Here is a 14,820-nt window from a genome sequence, read left to right on the forward strand (position 1 = left end):
CTGCTCCCATACCGCCATTTTGAGTTAGTCTGTCTCATGTGTTCGCAAGACTTTACAAATTTTAAAGAAAATTATAAATTCAGATATTCGTATACAAGCAGAAGATCCCCACTGTGTGATCCGGCTGATCACTTTTGGCAGAAGCGGTGCAGCCTTTTTTTTTTTTTTTTTTTACAGGACAGAGTGCCCTAGGGTGCAAGAAGCCCCTCCTCCAGGCAGCTGTGGTGGCCACACTGCTTTTGCCAGAAGCGATCAGCCAATCCGCCCCTGCTCCCCCCCCCCCCCCCCCCCACTCGCCCTCCACTAATTACAACTCTCTAAATGCCAGCAGTTGAGTAGAAATTTTAGGGCTGGCTGATTTATAGGTTTGATAAATATTGGATATTCTACTTTTACACTTTTACAAGTGTTTTTTCTCTAAAAAGGGAGATGTGGTGACGCCAAGATTTCTGACTTTTTTTTTTTTTTTTTCTCTTCCCTGTAGGGGCTTTATGAAGATGGAAACAGCAAGGTCTGCGGTTACAAACTTTGTAAGTTGCCTTACTTGCTTTCTGTGTAACAGAATATAAATGAAACCATTTTGTCAGGAAAACCTCCACCCTATGTATATTAGAAAATCTAATCACACAGGCCAGGATTCAGACTATTGAGCAAGGTCGCCTCAATTTTGCCGTAAGTGTGACCATTTGGAGGACGTGGGTATATTCCGCTGCTGTCAAAGTAAGCCAATGAGAAGAGTGGGTGAGGCCAAACCTCGACTCCGTGTTTGCGTACACGGAGCTTCCGTTGGGGGCACTGAACAGGTGGGAGGGGCCAGGAGCTTAAGAGGGACCTAAGTAGAATGATCCATGCTTCCCTTCTCAAAACCACTGCAGAGTAGGTAAGTCTAACATGTTATAGAGCAAAAAAATGCGACTTTACAATCTAGCTTCACTCATCTAAGGCTGTGGCCATCCCAAATATGTGCAACTGACCACCTGCGTCCTTTGTCCCAATTCCTACTTTACCCATACTTTCTCTTCATTCCTTAGCATATATTACTTGGCTCTGAGTGCTAATCATGCACCCTTCCTACTTTGGAATGGCTGGTTCAGGACCTATTTGTGATAACGCCCTCTGGTCTTATTCTAAAGGGCGTGATGCCCTTTTTGCTATTCTAACTTAACTGCCATTTTTTTGAAAAATTCATAAGGTCATAGTAACATTTTGAATTAACTGACTTGTGTAGTACAAACACTGAGGGTGATGCCCACTTCAACCTGTAAAAAGGTCACCTTTACCAATGTCTGCACTATGCTTTTGTTCCAAAATAGATTGTTCATGGCTGCCCAAACAATTATTTTCTGTCTCAATCTGTAGCTTTATGTGCAGAATAAATGCAAATGGGCATTGCTGTCATTTCTTAGGCTAAGTTAAGTGTGCAGTTGGGCAGTAAGTGTGTGGTTGGGCACCTTCCAAAAACCCAAGCCCTGTGTGTCCCTAGTTTTCTTTCACAATCGGTGTGTCTGACCCTAGCTAAGTGCAAAAACTACTGTTCCTGGTTCCATGCTGATCAGTTTTCTTTTAAAAGTGTAAAAATGTACAAGAGGGCATAAACGCCTAGCACATTACCAAAATACCCTTTATTGAAAGCGCATACCAGTTTTACTCCCAAAAGTAGGAATAAAATCAAGCTTGTCATGTACAATGCTCCAACTGGTGAGGCGGATGACTCTATGGCCACACGGAAAAGCTTGTGTTTCGGGTGACCCCCCCCCCCCCCCAAACAGCCACTATTTGAGTTCACACACTGAGGACACACCCCACCCAGCAAGCAGCTGGGCAGGCAGGGACCATCTTAACTCATCAGTGCCCCTTAACACCATCCACAAAAAAGCTGCTCGGTGTGTCAACTCTTAAATAGTGGCTCATGGTTTGGAGGGATTTAGCTCTGAAGGGGATCTGCACCCCCCCCCCCCCCAAAACGTCTAAGCTTTTTCAGTGTACCCATAGTCTCCTGCCTCCCCTGTTGGAGCGTTGTATGACGAGCTTGTATTCATTCCTACTTTTGTGAACACTGTTATGTGCTTTCAATAAATGGTGTTTTTGGTAATGTGCTAGGCGTTTACGCCCACTTGTGTATTTTTGCAGTGTTTGGAGGGACTGCCCAGTCTGAGCAGGGCCGCATCGCTGAAACCATTGCCTACCATTGTTCTGTTTGAGGAAGTGCTGCATGGTGGTGTTGGTTTTTTTTGGTGTCTATATAGACCAATCCCTCTTGCTTTGGGAGATATACATTTTTATTTTTTTTTTTTTTCCCCCCTTAACATTGTTGTTACATCTCAGGGACAATATGCAATTTCCTTCCTGAAGGGAAGAAATTATTTTTTCATCTCATTAGTGCTCACATTTTTGATGCAACGCAGGAAATTTGTTATTGATTGGACTGTGCGTTGCCTGTTTTTGTTGGCAAATGGGGACAAGCTAGGTAATACATGGGTGTAGAGTAACGGATCAGCCCTGACACTATAAACTGCAGCCACAAGGCAAGCAAATTACACTGAATATAAACCATTTTGTTTTTGCCCCTTTTTTTTTTTTTTTTTTTACACACAAGGCCTATTTTTCTCAAACATTCACTAATCTGTCAATCTGTTAAGCACTTCTCCTTTATCCGAGATAATCCATCCACCTTGCAGGTGTGGCATATCAAGATGCTGATTAGACAGCATGATTATTGCACAGGTGTGCCTTAGGCTGGCCACAATAAAAGGGCATTCTAAAATGTGCAGTTTATCACACACAGCACAATGCACCAGATGTTGCATGTTTTGGGGGAGCGTGCAATTGGCATGCTGACTGCAGGAATGTCCATGAATTGAATGTTTCTCTACCATAAGCCATCTCCAAAGACATTTCAGAAAGTTTGGCAGTACATCCAGCCGGCCTCACAACGGCAGACCATGTGTAACCACACCAGCCCAGGACCTCCACATCCATCATCTTCCCCTCCAAGATCGTCTGAGACCAGCAACCTGGACAGCTGCTGCAACAATCCATTTTGTATAACCACATTTCTGCACAAACTGTCAGGAACTGTCTCAGGGAAGCTCATCTGCATGCTCGTCCTCATCAGGGTCTCGACCTGACTGCAGTTCTGTCGTCGTAACCGACTTGAGTGGCTAAATGGCCACATTCGATGGCATGTATGGTGTTGTGTGGGTGAGCGGTTTGCTGAGGTCAACGTTTTTTAGGTAAGTGGCCCGCAGAGGTGGGGGTTATGGTACGGGCAGGCGTATGTTATGGACAACAAACATGGGTGCATTTTATTGATGGCATTTTGAATGATCCGAGATATCGTGATGAGATCCTGAGGCCCAATGTTGTGAAGTAATGGCACAACATCACCTCATGTTGCATCATAATGCAAAACCTCTTGTTGTAAATCTATACACAATTCCTGGAAGCTGAAAACATCCCAGTAATTGCATGGCCAGCATACTCGCTGGACATGTCCCCAATTGAGCATGTTTTGGATGCTCTGGATAGGTGTATTCCAGGTCCTGCCAATATCCAGCAACTTTGTACAGCCATTGAAGAGGCGTGTACCAACATTCCATAGGCCACAATCCACAACCTAAATCAACTCTATGCGAAGTAGATGTGCTGCACTGCGTGAGGCAAATGTTGGTCACACCAGATACTGACTGGTTTTCGGACCCCCCTATTCAATTCACTGGCAACAGCTCTGGAGGACATTCCTGCAGTCAACATGTTAATTGCACACTCCCTTAAAACTTGCGACATCTGTGGCATTGTGCTGTGTGATAAAACTGCAAAATTTAGAGTGGCCTTTTATTGTGGCCAGCCTAAGGGCTCTTTCACACGGGCGTTCCTTTTTTTTTTTTTGCCCGATCAGGTCTTTTTTTTTTTTTTTTTTTTTTTTTTGTAACGGACACGGATGACACTTGTGTCATCCGGTCCGTATGTCCGTTTTTTCATCCCATCCGTTTGCGGATGAAAAAATGACATAATGCATGTCTATGTAAATACGGATGTCTGCGGATGACACCACTGACATCCGTTTTTGCTTCAGTTCCGTTTTTTTGAAAGGAAGAAAAAATAGGGTTCTCCTCCGTTCAAAAAAACTGAACTGACAAAAAACGGATGTCAGAGGATGATCATCCGATGACATCCGTATTTACATAGAGATACATTATGTCCGTTTTTTCATCCGCAAACGGATGGGATGAAAAACGGACATACGGAACGCCCGTGTGAAAGAGCCCTTAGGCACACGTGCAATAATCATGCGGTCTAACCAGCATTTTGATATGCCACACCTGTGAGGTGGATGGATTATCTCGGTAAAGAAGTGATCACTAACACAGATTTAAACAGATTTGTGAACCATAGTTGAGAAATGGGCCTTTTGTTCATTGACAGCTTCATAGCTTCCTTGACCGTTGGGTTATGCTGCTGTTTCCTAGGAGTAGGACACTAGGCGGCAAAGGGTTAACAAGACTTCGACCATGCCCATGGGCAGTCCCAGGAGGTATTCTCCCACTTGCTGCTCTAGGACGCAAGTGTTTTTTTTTTTTTTCTACGATCAAGCTGTTCCTGTGAGAACTGCAATCAACTGCCGACTCACTATATATTCTAGATCCTTACGGTCCCTCCCAGTCTGGCCAGCAAGCACGTGCAGACTGTAGCTCTGCTAAGTCGGCCGAGACCTAGCCCCACTGGATGGGGGCTGGGCGGCGAACACCTCGCAAGGACGCACACGACCGACCGGGTTGTGGCCTGAGTCGCAGCGTACCCCTGGCCTGCAGCTCTCCCCCCCCCCCCCCCCCCCCCCCTCCAATACCAAGAAGGGTAGGTGTGGTGCCCACATGGTCTCCAGTGCTGGTGGTGAGGAGGGTGCATGGGGAGCTTTGACTGGTAGGGGCTGGCAGCAGAGTGTGGCGATTCTCACAGCACATAGCGCACTGTTTTGTCCAGGTGGGGGGTCCGTCCCTAGTAAGCCCACCCCCCCCGCTGACTGTTGTAATGGGCCTTGGTCTAGTGTGCCATGCTCCCGCCCCATGGCGCTGACCTTTTTATTGTAGCCTCGTTCTATTGCACTTGGCAGACATGTTCTAGAGACTTCCATAGAAGTCGAGGGGTGGCTTTTTTCATGTAGTCGTATGCAGCGACGGGGGCCTCTAGTGGTGACACGGCTGTTCTAATTGCTCAGAACTGCATGGAGCGGGCTGACTGACGCTGCTTGCTCTCACTGTGTGGTGAGTCACCGGGGGTGTATGTTGTAGTGGGGGTCTTCCTGCTGTAGCGTTAGCTGGGATCTGTAGTGCCATATTGAAAATGGTGACACGTTTTTTGCAAAAAAATTTTTTTTTTTTTTTTTTCTCCCCAGGTGTTTCAATAGAACCCTCAAGAGCATGTCACCAACGGACCCACTCAGGCTGCGGGACCCTCCCAATCCATGGCCGCCAGGGTAGATGTAGATTGACGGTGGTCCTACAGTCGCTGGTAGCAAAAGTGGTTTTAGCCCTTCCGAAAAGACAGGGAAAGAAGCACCCCCTGCCCTCGTCTGCCCCGTCTGTGCCCTCAGATTCTGAGAATGGAAGTGGCTGTCGCAGACACCAGCAACCCCACAGTTTTGCATCCACACAACTGGAGGGCTCTGATAGGGAGGAGGAGCCCTCTTCCTCTGCACAAGAAAAGGCGCTTGTGGAGGCACTGATATCAGTGCGAGAAACTCAAAAATGGAGGACGCTGCTGGTGCTGCGCCGGTACAGTTTAGTACCTGCAAACTGTTAAAGGCGCTTCAGTTTCTCTTTCCTGCCTATTTTGATGAGATTGTCACCAGTCAGTGGACTAACCCCCCTGCCCCTCCTGCGGGAACCGATGTACTTATACACCAGTCACGCACTGCCGGTGGGGCACTCCCGCCCCCACTCGGCAGCGGGGACTCTGTTGCACGGGGCAGGTGGCTCTGATTGCCGCCTTTGCTTCTTTCTGGATCTTTGGACCTCCCTCATTCAAGACAAATTGGGTTCACGAATTGATCCGCTCCGGCTACAAGATGGATTTTCAGACATCCGATCCAACTCGTCCCAACGGGTTGATTATCTGGGTCTGACTCTGTATTCGGTCTCTGCTTGGGTGTTTCTCCCGGAGGAGAAACTGAAAAAGCTGCAGCATGCGATTCAGCTTCTGTTGTCCAACCGCTGGTCACCTCTCAGGACTTTCACTCAAGTACTGAGGTTGGTTTCCACTTTCGAGGCGGTTCTGTTTGCTCAGTTTCACACAAGACCTCTGCAGAGGGAGATCCTGGCAAAAGGGGACAGGAATCCTGGATACCTGGACAATTTGATCATGTTGACCCGGGGCACGAGGGTTGCCTTGATGTGGTGGCTCTGCGCTTTGCTAGGGAAAATCTTTACTTTTTTTATACTGGACGGTGATCTCCACGGACACCAGTTTACCTGGGTGGGGAGGTATCCTGATCAGACATTTGGCCCAGGGGTTTTGAACTTGCGAGCAATCGGCACTGCCAATCAATATTCAGAAAATCCGGGCAATCAGACTTTGTCCCAGTGGACAGATCGTTTGCAAGGGTGTCGGTAAAGATTCAATCGGACAACGCCACGCTGTGGCATGTTAATCAAGAGGGCACAAGGAGCTGCCAAAGAAGTGGCTGGTATTCTGAGATGGGTAGAGCATGTTCCAGCCCTCTCTGCTGTGCACATCCCAGGGGTGGACTACCTCAGCCAGCATACTCTTGAGTTCGGGCAAATGGTCTCCCTTTCCATCCAGAGGCGTTACAACAATTGTGCCTCTGGTGGGGGACTCCCGATATGGAGCTACTGGCTTCTTGTCTCAATAGGAAGGTTCAGAGGTTTGTAGCATCTCGAAACCCCTTGGCAGACACACTAGGGTCAGTATCGTCTAATTTATACCTTCCCTCTGTTACAGCTCCTACGCAAGTTTGAGGCAGAGGGGATTCTGGTGATCCTGGTGGCTCTGGACTGGCCTCACCGATCTTTGTAGGTGGGGTTGGTAAGACTGCTCGCCGATGCTCCTTGGGGGCTCCCTCTCAGGGGAAGATCTGTTGTCTCAAGGTCCGCTCTTTCCTGCTTTAGTCGCTGGCTTTAATGGCCTTGCTTTTGAAAGCCAGGTACTTAAAGAGGAAGTAAACCCTCCTCAGGAAGTTGTACCTATAGGTAAGCCTATGATGAGGCTTACCTATAGGTACTGTAAATATCTCCTAAACATGTACCGTTTAGGAGATATTTACCTTTAATGCAGCCAGTGACGTCACTGGCGCATGCGCTCTGAAGGAACGGCTGATCGTGCCGTTCCTTCAGAGCCCCGTGCCGTGACCGTCGGCTCCCGCGCGCGTGTGACGTCACCCCGGCTCCGGCCAATCAGATGACCGGATGCCGCGATCCCGGAAGACGAGCGACATGTCATGTCGCCCGTCATACAGGTAAGAGAGCGGCACGGCGGGGGCTCGTTCTAAGGTAAGTATTTCATAATGAGCTAGTATGCGATGCATACTAGCTCATTATGTCTTTCTCTTGCAGGTTGTAAAAAAAAAAAAAAAATTTTTAAACAAGTTTACAACCTCTTTAAGGATAGACTGTCTGATAAGGTGATTCCTACTCCGTTAACCGCAAGAAAATGTACTTCCTGCAATATCTACCATCGGGTTTGGAAGGTGTATATTACTTGGGGTGATGAGGCTCGGGCGACCCTCCCCACACACCCCCGTGCCTTTCCGAGATCACGTCTGCTGGAATTTCTACAAGGGGGGTGTAGAAAAGCGCCTAGCTCTGGGCAGATTCTGCGGTAGCAGTTTTTTAACGCCAGTTAGCCTCGAATTCCTTGGTTCACACTTTTTTGGAAGGAGTTTGCCATATGGTCCCTCCTGTGAGGCCTCTGGTGCCCCCGTGGGGTCCTAATTTGGTTTTATCTGTTCTTCAAAAAGCTTTTTGAGAATATTCACGAGATTCCTTTGCCTCGCAAGAGGGTAGCTTTCTTGGTGGCCATTGCTTCAGCACGGAGGGTTTCTGAATTGGCTACATTGTCCTGTGGGTAACCTTATTTTGTGGTTCACAAGGACAAGGTGGTTCTTCGCCCTGGTCAGTCACTTCTTCCTGAAGGTTTTCTTGGGCTTCCATTTTAATGAGGGCATTGTGTGTGTTGCCTTTGCTGTGTCCTAAGCCAAAACATCCAAAAGAGATTGCCTTCCACTCCTTGGATGTTGTTCATGCCATCAGGGTGTACCTGGCGGCTACTGAAACACTCGTAAATTTGATTCCTTAGTACTTGCGGATGGACCCCGTAAGGGGCAGGCTGCAACTGATCCACGTGGAAATAGGCAGATGATGGTGAAGGCCTTTTCCATTAAGGGTAAGATCCCGCCTTTCCCTGTCAAGGTGCTTTCTACAAGGGCTCACCGCCCCTGGGACTGCCCATGGGTGTGGTCAGTCTTGTTAACCCCTTTTCCGCCTACTGTCCTACTTCTAGGAAGAGCAGCATAACCCAGCAGTCTATGAAGCTGTCTGTCAATGAACATCGGAGAAAAGGATTTTGTGGTAAGACAAATGTTTAGTGTCCATGGAAAGTAAATCTTTTGAGTTCAGCTCATGAAAAATGGGGGGCCAAAACAAAGTTTTATATAAAAAAAAAAAAAATTGTTCAGCGTAACTGTACAAATACCTAGTTAAAACTACAAAACATTTGAAAGTACAATGCATTTTCACTTCACTTTTGAGATCTGTTTAGCACACAACACTCTTTAAATGTTAAAGGAGATATTCTGATTCTTTGGTTTTGCTTCTGGTTTTGTACAACTGTAATGTTCTCAAGCTTTTTCATTCTTTAAACTGTAATGTTTACTAGTTTGGCAGGGTCCCTCTCGCATATACTCGCTTCAGTTTGACGCCGCAGACAGATGGAGATGCTAGCCAAGTGGAAATGAAACTAGCAGATGATGAAGAGTGTGGAGATACCATGGGAGAACCTGTAATAAAACCCAGAGAGGCAAACAATGGAAGCAGAAGCTTGTGTCTTAAAATTCTGGCAGCGGTTCTGTTGTTCTTCGTTGGTAAATACTAAAGCTTTTTTAAAGTATACCTAAACTCTATCTGGATTCTCCTATCCCTCATATTGATTAGTGGGTTCCAACTTGGTAACTGTATACCTGCACTTTAGCATTGGTTGCACCCCCCCCCCCCCCAATCCATGCTTGACCAGCTTTTTACTGGTACCAGTGGTCCATACTTATCTTATTGTCAGCATAGCTTCTACAAGGGGTGGAAGGTGAGGAAATTTGAGTGGCTGACAGAGCCCACCATCTAAGTTGGATATAGATAGTAAGTTATCAGGTAGCAGTAAACTGCCTGAACTTTTGTGAGTAGTATCTTAAGAGCCGCATATAGGAGAACCAGACTTTTTTTTTTTTTTTTTTTTTTTTTTTTTTTTGTTGTGCATTTGAACTGTTAAGCCTTATGGGATTCTGGTGACTTTGGTTTAAAAACCAGACTATATTGGCACACTGGAGGTGTGATAGAACTAGCATGGGACAGAAAACAGTCCAGTATATAGTCTGAGAAGTGCAGTCCACAAGGCTGGAACTAAAGTTCTTGGATGCGAGTCCTGATGCCAGATGGCTGCTGGTTCTGAAAAGAGCTATAGGAAATCTGCGGAGACATCAGGGGAGAAAGGGCAGCACCATCTAAATGCAGTAGACGAGTTATTGGAGAATATAAAACTGCAACTTGCATTATAAAATCAGCAAGCGCTGATGTCTTTTTATACGGTAAGTTGCTGTCTTGTGTTCTCCAATAGATCTTTTATCTGCTGCACTTGGATGGCGCTGCTCTTCTTACTCCCCTCTGGTGACTTGGGTTTGCCTCTGATTTTATCCATTTTCTTGTACTTTACAAAGCTGCAGAATGTTTAACTTTTTTACTATTGTCCTGCAGGTTTTCTGATTGGATACTTGAGCCATAGAGGACGTGTTTCAGCTGCACAGCAGACTACAGTAGATGGTACCAATGCGGAAGAGGCGGTAGAGGAAAATTATTCACACGACACCCCTACTGTCTTGTACTGGTCTGATCTGAAGCCGATGCTGGATAAAAGAATTGAACTCGTTAACTTTGAAACAAGCCTTGGGTATGTAACGATCAAAGTTGGCTTTAAACTAGTCTGTTTTATAACTTGCCTAGTGTCTCTTAAATGCAAGTGAACCTTTTTTAGGAAAATGCATATTTTTGCAGTTGCTGCATTTTTTTTTTTTTTCCTACAGCAGCCTGCAAAGCATTACACCAGTTATCACTGACTGCAATGCTTTGCAGGCTGCTGTAGGGGGGAAACCATTCTCTCTCTCAAATCCTGTGAATGAATTTATGCAGCTGTGTGGGTGGAGCTGTCGATTTTAAATGTGACAGTGGGAAAGAGGATCCCCCCCCCCCTTCCTACTGTAAACATGGGGAAAGGGGAGCTGGAATATGGTACACCCTAAATACAGGTGTACCACTTCCTGAAAGTGAACTAATTTTTTTAACTACTTGAGCTGCAGATAGTTTTACCCCCTTTATGGCCAGAGCATTTTGTTTTGTTTGCTATTCAGCACTGCACTACTTAACTGGTGGTTGCATGGTCATGCAACACTGTACACCCCACACAGCACCCACCCCCTCTATTGAGTTGGGTTGTTTTTCTTCTGACACTGCTTGCAACTAAATGGAATTGCTATAGCAGGAAGTGGGAGTATACCCCCCTGGGACTAACCACCCTCCCCCCCCCCCCTCCCCCCATTGGTGTGGTAAAGCTTTTTCCTGTCTAGTGTCCTACTGCTGTAGGGAGCAGCATAACCAATGGTCAAGATTCTGGAGCTGTGTCCATCAGTGTACATCCGAGAGATTTTTCAGTAAAAATCAATTTTTATAAACCAATTCTAATTTGTTATAAAAGATATCAAATAAAAAGCCACTGCTCACAGTAGAAATACTGTGGGTGGCACGCAGTTAAAAGTGAACTTCTCATAACCTATTTATAAGGTAACAATAGTGTTTCAGTATAGGTACCCTGTAGTTCTGGTTAAAACCGAAAGAGGCTCTGACATTTTAACGGTACGTGGCAGGGCTTGACTCAAGTGCTTGATCTCAAATTGATCTCTACTTGGGAGAATTCAAGACAATGTGCACAACCTGATCTTAGGATCCAGTGTGCTTTTTAGAGGCACAGTGTGTGGGGGGGGGGGGGGGGGGGATTTTAGGGGATTTTATGAAGAATAACACGGGTATTGCTTTTTTTTTTTTTTTTTAGTATTTTTACTGACTTTATAGGAGCAGCACTGATTTGGGAAATTAAGAGTCAGTACTTTTGTTGAAACATCCCCAATTACATGAAGACAGGGTTCAGAAATTCGAATACCTGTTTACGATCAGGTTAACTTACGGTTTGCCTACAGCTGAAGCAATGTGTCATAATTTTACAGCAGTCTGTATGGTTCAACTCGTGATGCTGGCTCTGTCAATGAAGAATCTTTGGCTGCAGTGATGGACCGCGAATTTACAAAAATTGGTTTGGACAAAGTGTGGAGTGATGAGCATTATGTCACCTTACAAGACAAAGGAGGGTAGGTTGTGTTGTGACTTGCATGGTAAGAGCATTAATGGTCATATACCTGCATGTGGCCAGACTGTCACATAGATAAAGTGCTCCAGTGTCTTTAGAATAAAATGTAATTTTCCGAATATAATTTCGGTGTGTGGTTTTTCAAATTCTTTTGATCTGTCCATAGTTTTGAGTTTTTGTTGTGATTTGAAATGCCTTATGGAAGCCCTGCCTTTGACCCATGCCTAATAAGGTAAACCTAACTTCATGTTTTAATTGGCTCTTTTGGACCATGCTGGTTCAAATTTTTTTCCTTAATGAACACCTAAGCCTGTCAGTGCTGTATGAAATGCATGTAGCCCCCAGATGCATAGAATGTACAGCGATGGGTACTGTTGGGTCTACTAAGTTTAACTTTTAATTAAAAAAAAAATGTCCAATTCACATGGTTTTGCATGTAAATTGTACATTTACTTTTTCCATGGAGCCTACAAAGCATGGTACTTGCAATCTGATTGTGGGTGCAATGTCGGGCTCCTGCAGACACTTCAGACAGCTGTTTGCCCATACCTTCATATGGGCAGACAGTTACTTGGTGACCTACGAGGGCATGGATTGGCACCCTGATAGTTCATTGAGAGCTACAAGATGCAGTCAGGACTTGTAGTTCATTCTGAAATTGCTGTGAATAAATAATACAGCTTTTGGGGGCGAAGTCCTGCTCATCCATGCGGTTTTTAAATTGTGACTGACACTTTAGGGGGTGGATGTGAGGCTGCTACATTAGTTGCACTGCATACTATTGTAACATTTTACTAAAGGTGAACTTATTTTTTAAGCATGCCCCAGCCAATACAGGACACTTGGCACTGTGATCTTCAATAATAAAGTTATTAACTAGTATTTGCTTATACTCGCTTACAAGTGCCCCGCTCACCTAGCTCCTTGCTGTAGTCTCTGGTCCTGGCAAATGTCGTCGTCTTTTTGGATGGAATTTTTTTTTTTTTTTTTTTTTTTTTTTACCCATGAGATCTACCATTAACTGCCAGACTGGACGCCAGGCTGAATAAACTAGATCCAGTGGTCACCCCAGTCTGGCCAGCGAGCCGCCACAACATATCCCACCTGGAAGGGGGCTGGCCTGCGTGTTAAATGCCTTGTAAGGTGGAATGCGACCGGGTCTCGGCCCAAGTCGCAGCGTTCCTCCTGGCTAACAGCACCCCCACCCCATTGGGTATGCAACCATGCACCTGGAATCCATTGATGGTTTGCATGATTCCGCCACATCTTTATCCATGCACAAAAAGGTGCTGGTGGAAGCACGGAGTGTATCTGTTGAGACCTTAAAGTTGGAGGATGCAACTGCGACGGAGGTGCAAGTTCCCTTTGGCAATCACCTTTGCCGCTCTGGATGGCTTGTATTTTCTTTCCCCGCCTTTTGACAGCATTGTCGCTAAAGAGTGGGGAAGACCAAAGCATCCCCTTGGGTACCTAAGTATGAAGAGTCCCTTCCGAAGTGAACTGTTCCGGTGGTGGACCATCCGGTTTCCCGCTTAAAGCCAACCATAATTCTGGTTGAAGAGTCCCCGGCCTTTAAGGATCCCGCTTACCGGAGGGCAGAGGCTGTGGCCTGCAAAATGTACACTCCGGCTGGTTCGGCACTGAGGCTGGTATTCACCATTGCCCTGGTGTCGCAAACGCTGACAGTGGGCTGACCTTTTATGCCGTGACCTGGAGGGAGAACAGCTCCCTGCTGCCTTTGCTGAGCTGGCGGACCAGCTGGTCCAGGAGCTGCATTTTATCTGCGATGCCTATTTGGATGTAGCTCCCCCTAGTGGCTCAGCTCTGTTTCAGTAGTGGTCATTCAGTGTGTCTTTTTTGGCTCAAATGCTGGTCTGCACACCAGACTTCTAAAAAGGTGTTGACTGATCTTCCCTTTTCAAGTAGATCGCCTGTTTGGAGCTGGATGACATTAAAGGTCTCACAGCGGGGAAGAGTACCTTTCTTTCGCGCAGGCTAAGGGCAAGGAACCTTGTAGACGTGGGCCCACCTTCTCAGCTGAAGTGTTTTTTTTTTTTTTTTTTTTTTTTTTTTTTTTTTTTTTTTTGGTCCATCGGTCGACTGACAAGTGCTCAAAGACTTTCAGGGCCTCCAAAAGAACCTGGTCTAGCAAGCTAAGAGCGGGCTTCTTCAGACCCAACAAGGCTCCTTCACCATGAAGGTGCCCCCTCACCCGTATCGGAGACCTTTCCGGATCCATGGACTTCCCTAGTAGGACAAGTGGGTCCACAAAGTCATTCGGTCCGGCTAAAAGACAGTTTCGCTCTTGTCCCCTGGCAAGGTTCTTTCTTTCCAACTTCTGCCCCAACCCGGACTGTGTACAGGGTCTGTTTGTGGCGGTAAAGGACCTGTTGCTTAAAGGGTGATTGTCTGGGCTCTGACTTTGGAATGTTTTCGGGGTTTTTACTCAAACCTGCTTACAGTTCCCAGGAAGGAAGGCAAGGTGTGGCCAATCCTGGACCTCAATGTGCTGAACTGCTTTGTGTGGGGTGCAGAAGTTCAGAATGGAGTCCTTTCGCGTCAGGGGTATTTCTTCACATCCTATCAACATCAAGGATGTCAATGACAAAACTCCATAAATTGCAGGCTGCAATTAATCTACTGCTGTCCAGCAGATGACCATTCTTGACTTTCATGCGGGTTCTGGGCCTGATGTCTACTTTTTTAACCGGATCTGTTGCCTGGGATAGTGGAGGAGGTATTTCAAAATTGCATTGATATTCATTTTTTTTTTTTTTCTGTGCTGCATGATGTAATTCAATATGATGAACTCTTGAGCGCAAAGATTTGACATATTTTTCTTTTTTGCAGTTACTGTTCCCGTGCTTATGTTTGTGCATGTTTTGCACACTGCTGCTTTTCCTGGAGATTGAGACGAGAGTCCCAGACCACTATTACTTTTTCTGTCTTCATCCATCTCCATTGCAATTTGAAAGAGACAAGGTTAAAAATGGCTTTCTGCTAGCACCCTGGCCTGTGGGTGGCTTGCTGGCACCCTGTTGTGGGTCGGTTGATGCCTGGCAGTGTGGGACCCTCTAGCTGACGCCACAGATGCCCTAGTGGCTCCCTAGAGTAGTCCTCGTCTGATATATACGCCTTTTCTCCTCAAGCTTCAGCCACGGCGACTCCTGCGCAGGATCAAGGCAG

At 46.2% G+C, this 14,820-nt stretch overlaps 1 protein-coding gene across 1 annotated transcript in view; it reads left to right on the forward strand.

Annotated features, from left to right (window-relative positions):
• Positions 1–466: 466 nt before the first annotated feature.
• Positions 467–14,820, forward strand: part of TFRC (transferrin receptor) — an 87,650-nt gene continuing 73,296 nt past the window's right edge. Inside the window, exons 1-4 of the mRNA XM_082252577.1 lie at positions 467–530; positions 8,890–9,094; positions 9,975–10,167; positions 11,495–11,635. Coding sequence (XP_082108703.1) covers positions 492–530; positions 8,890–9,094; positions 9,975–10,167; positions 11,495–11,635 — 578 coding nt within the window. The 5' untranslated portion in view covers positions 467–491. The remainder of the gene's footprint in view (positions 531–8,889; positions 9,095–9,974; positions 10,168–11,494; positions 11,636–14,820) is intronic.

The sequence above is a fragment of the Pelophylax lessonae genome (genome assembly GCF_965119305.1).
Source record: "Pelophylax lessonae genome assembly, chromosome: 3".
NCBI classification, from domain to species: Eukaryota; Metazoa; Chordata; class Amphibia; order Anura; family Ranidae; genus Pelophylax; species Pelophylax lessonae.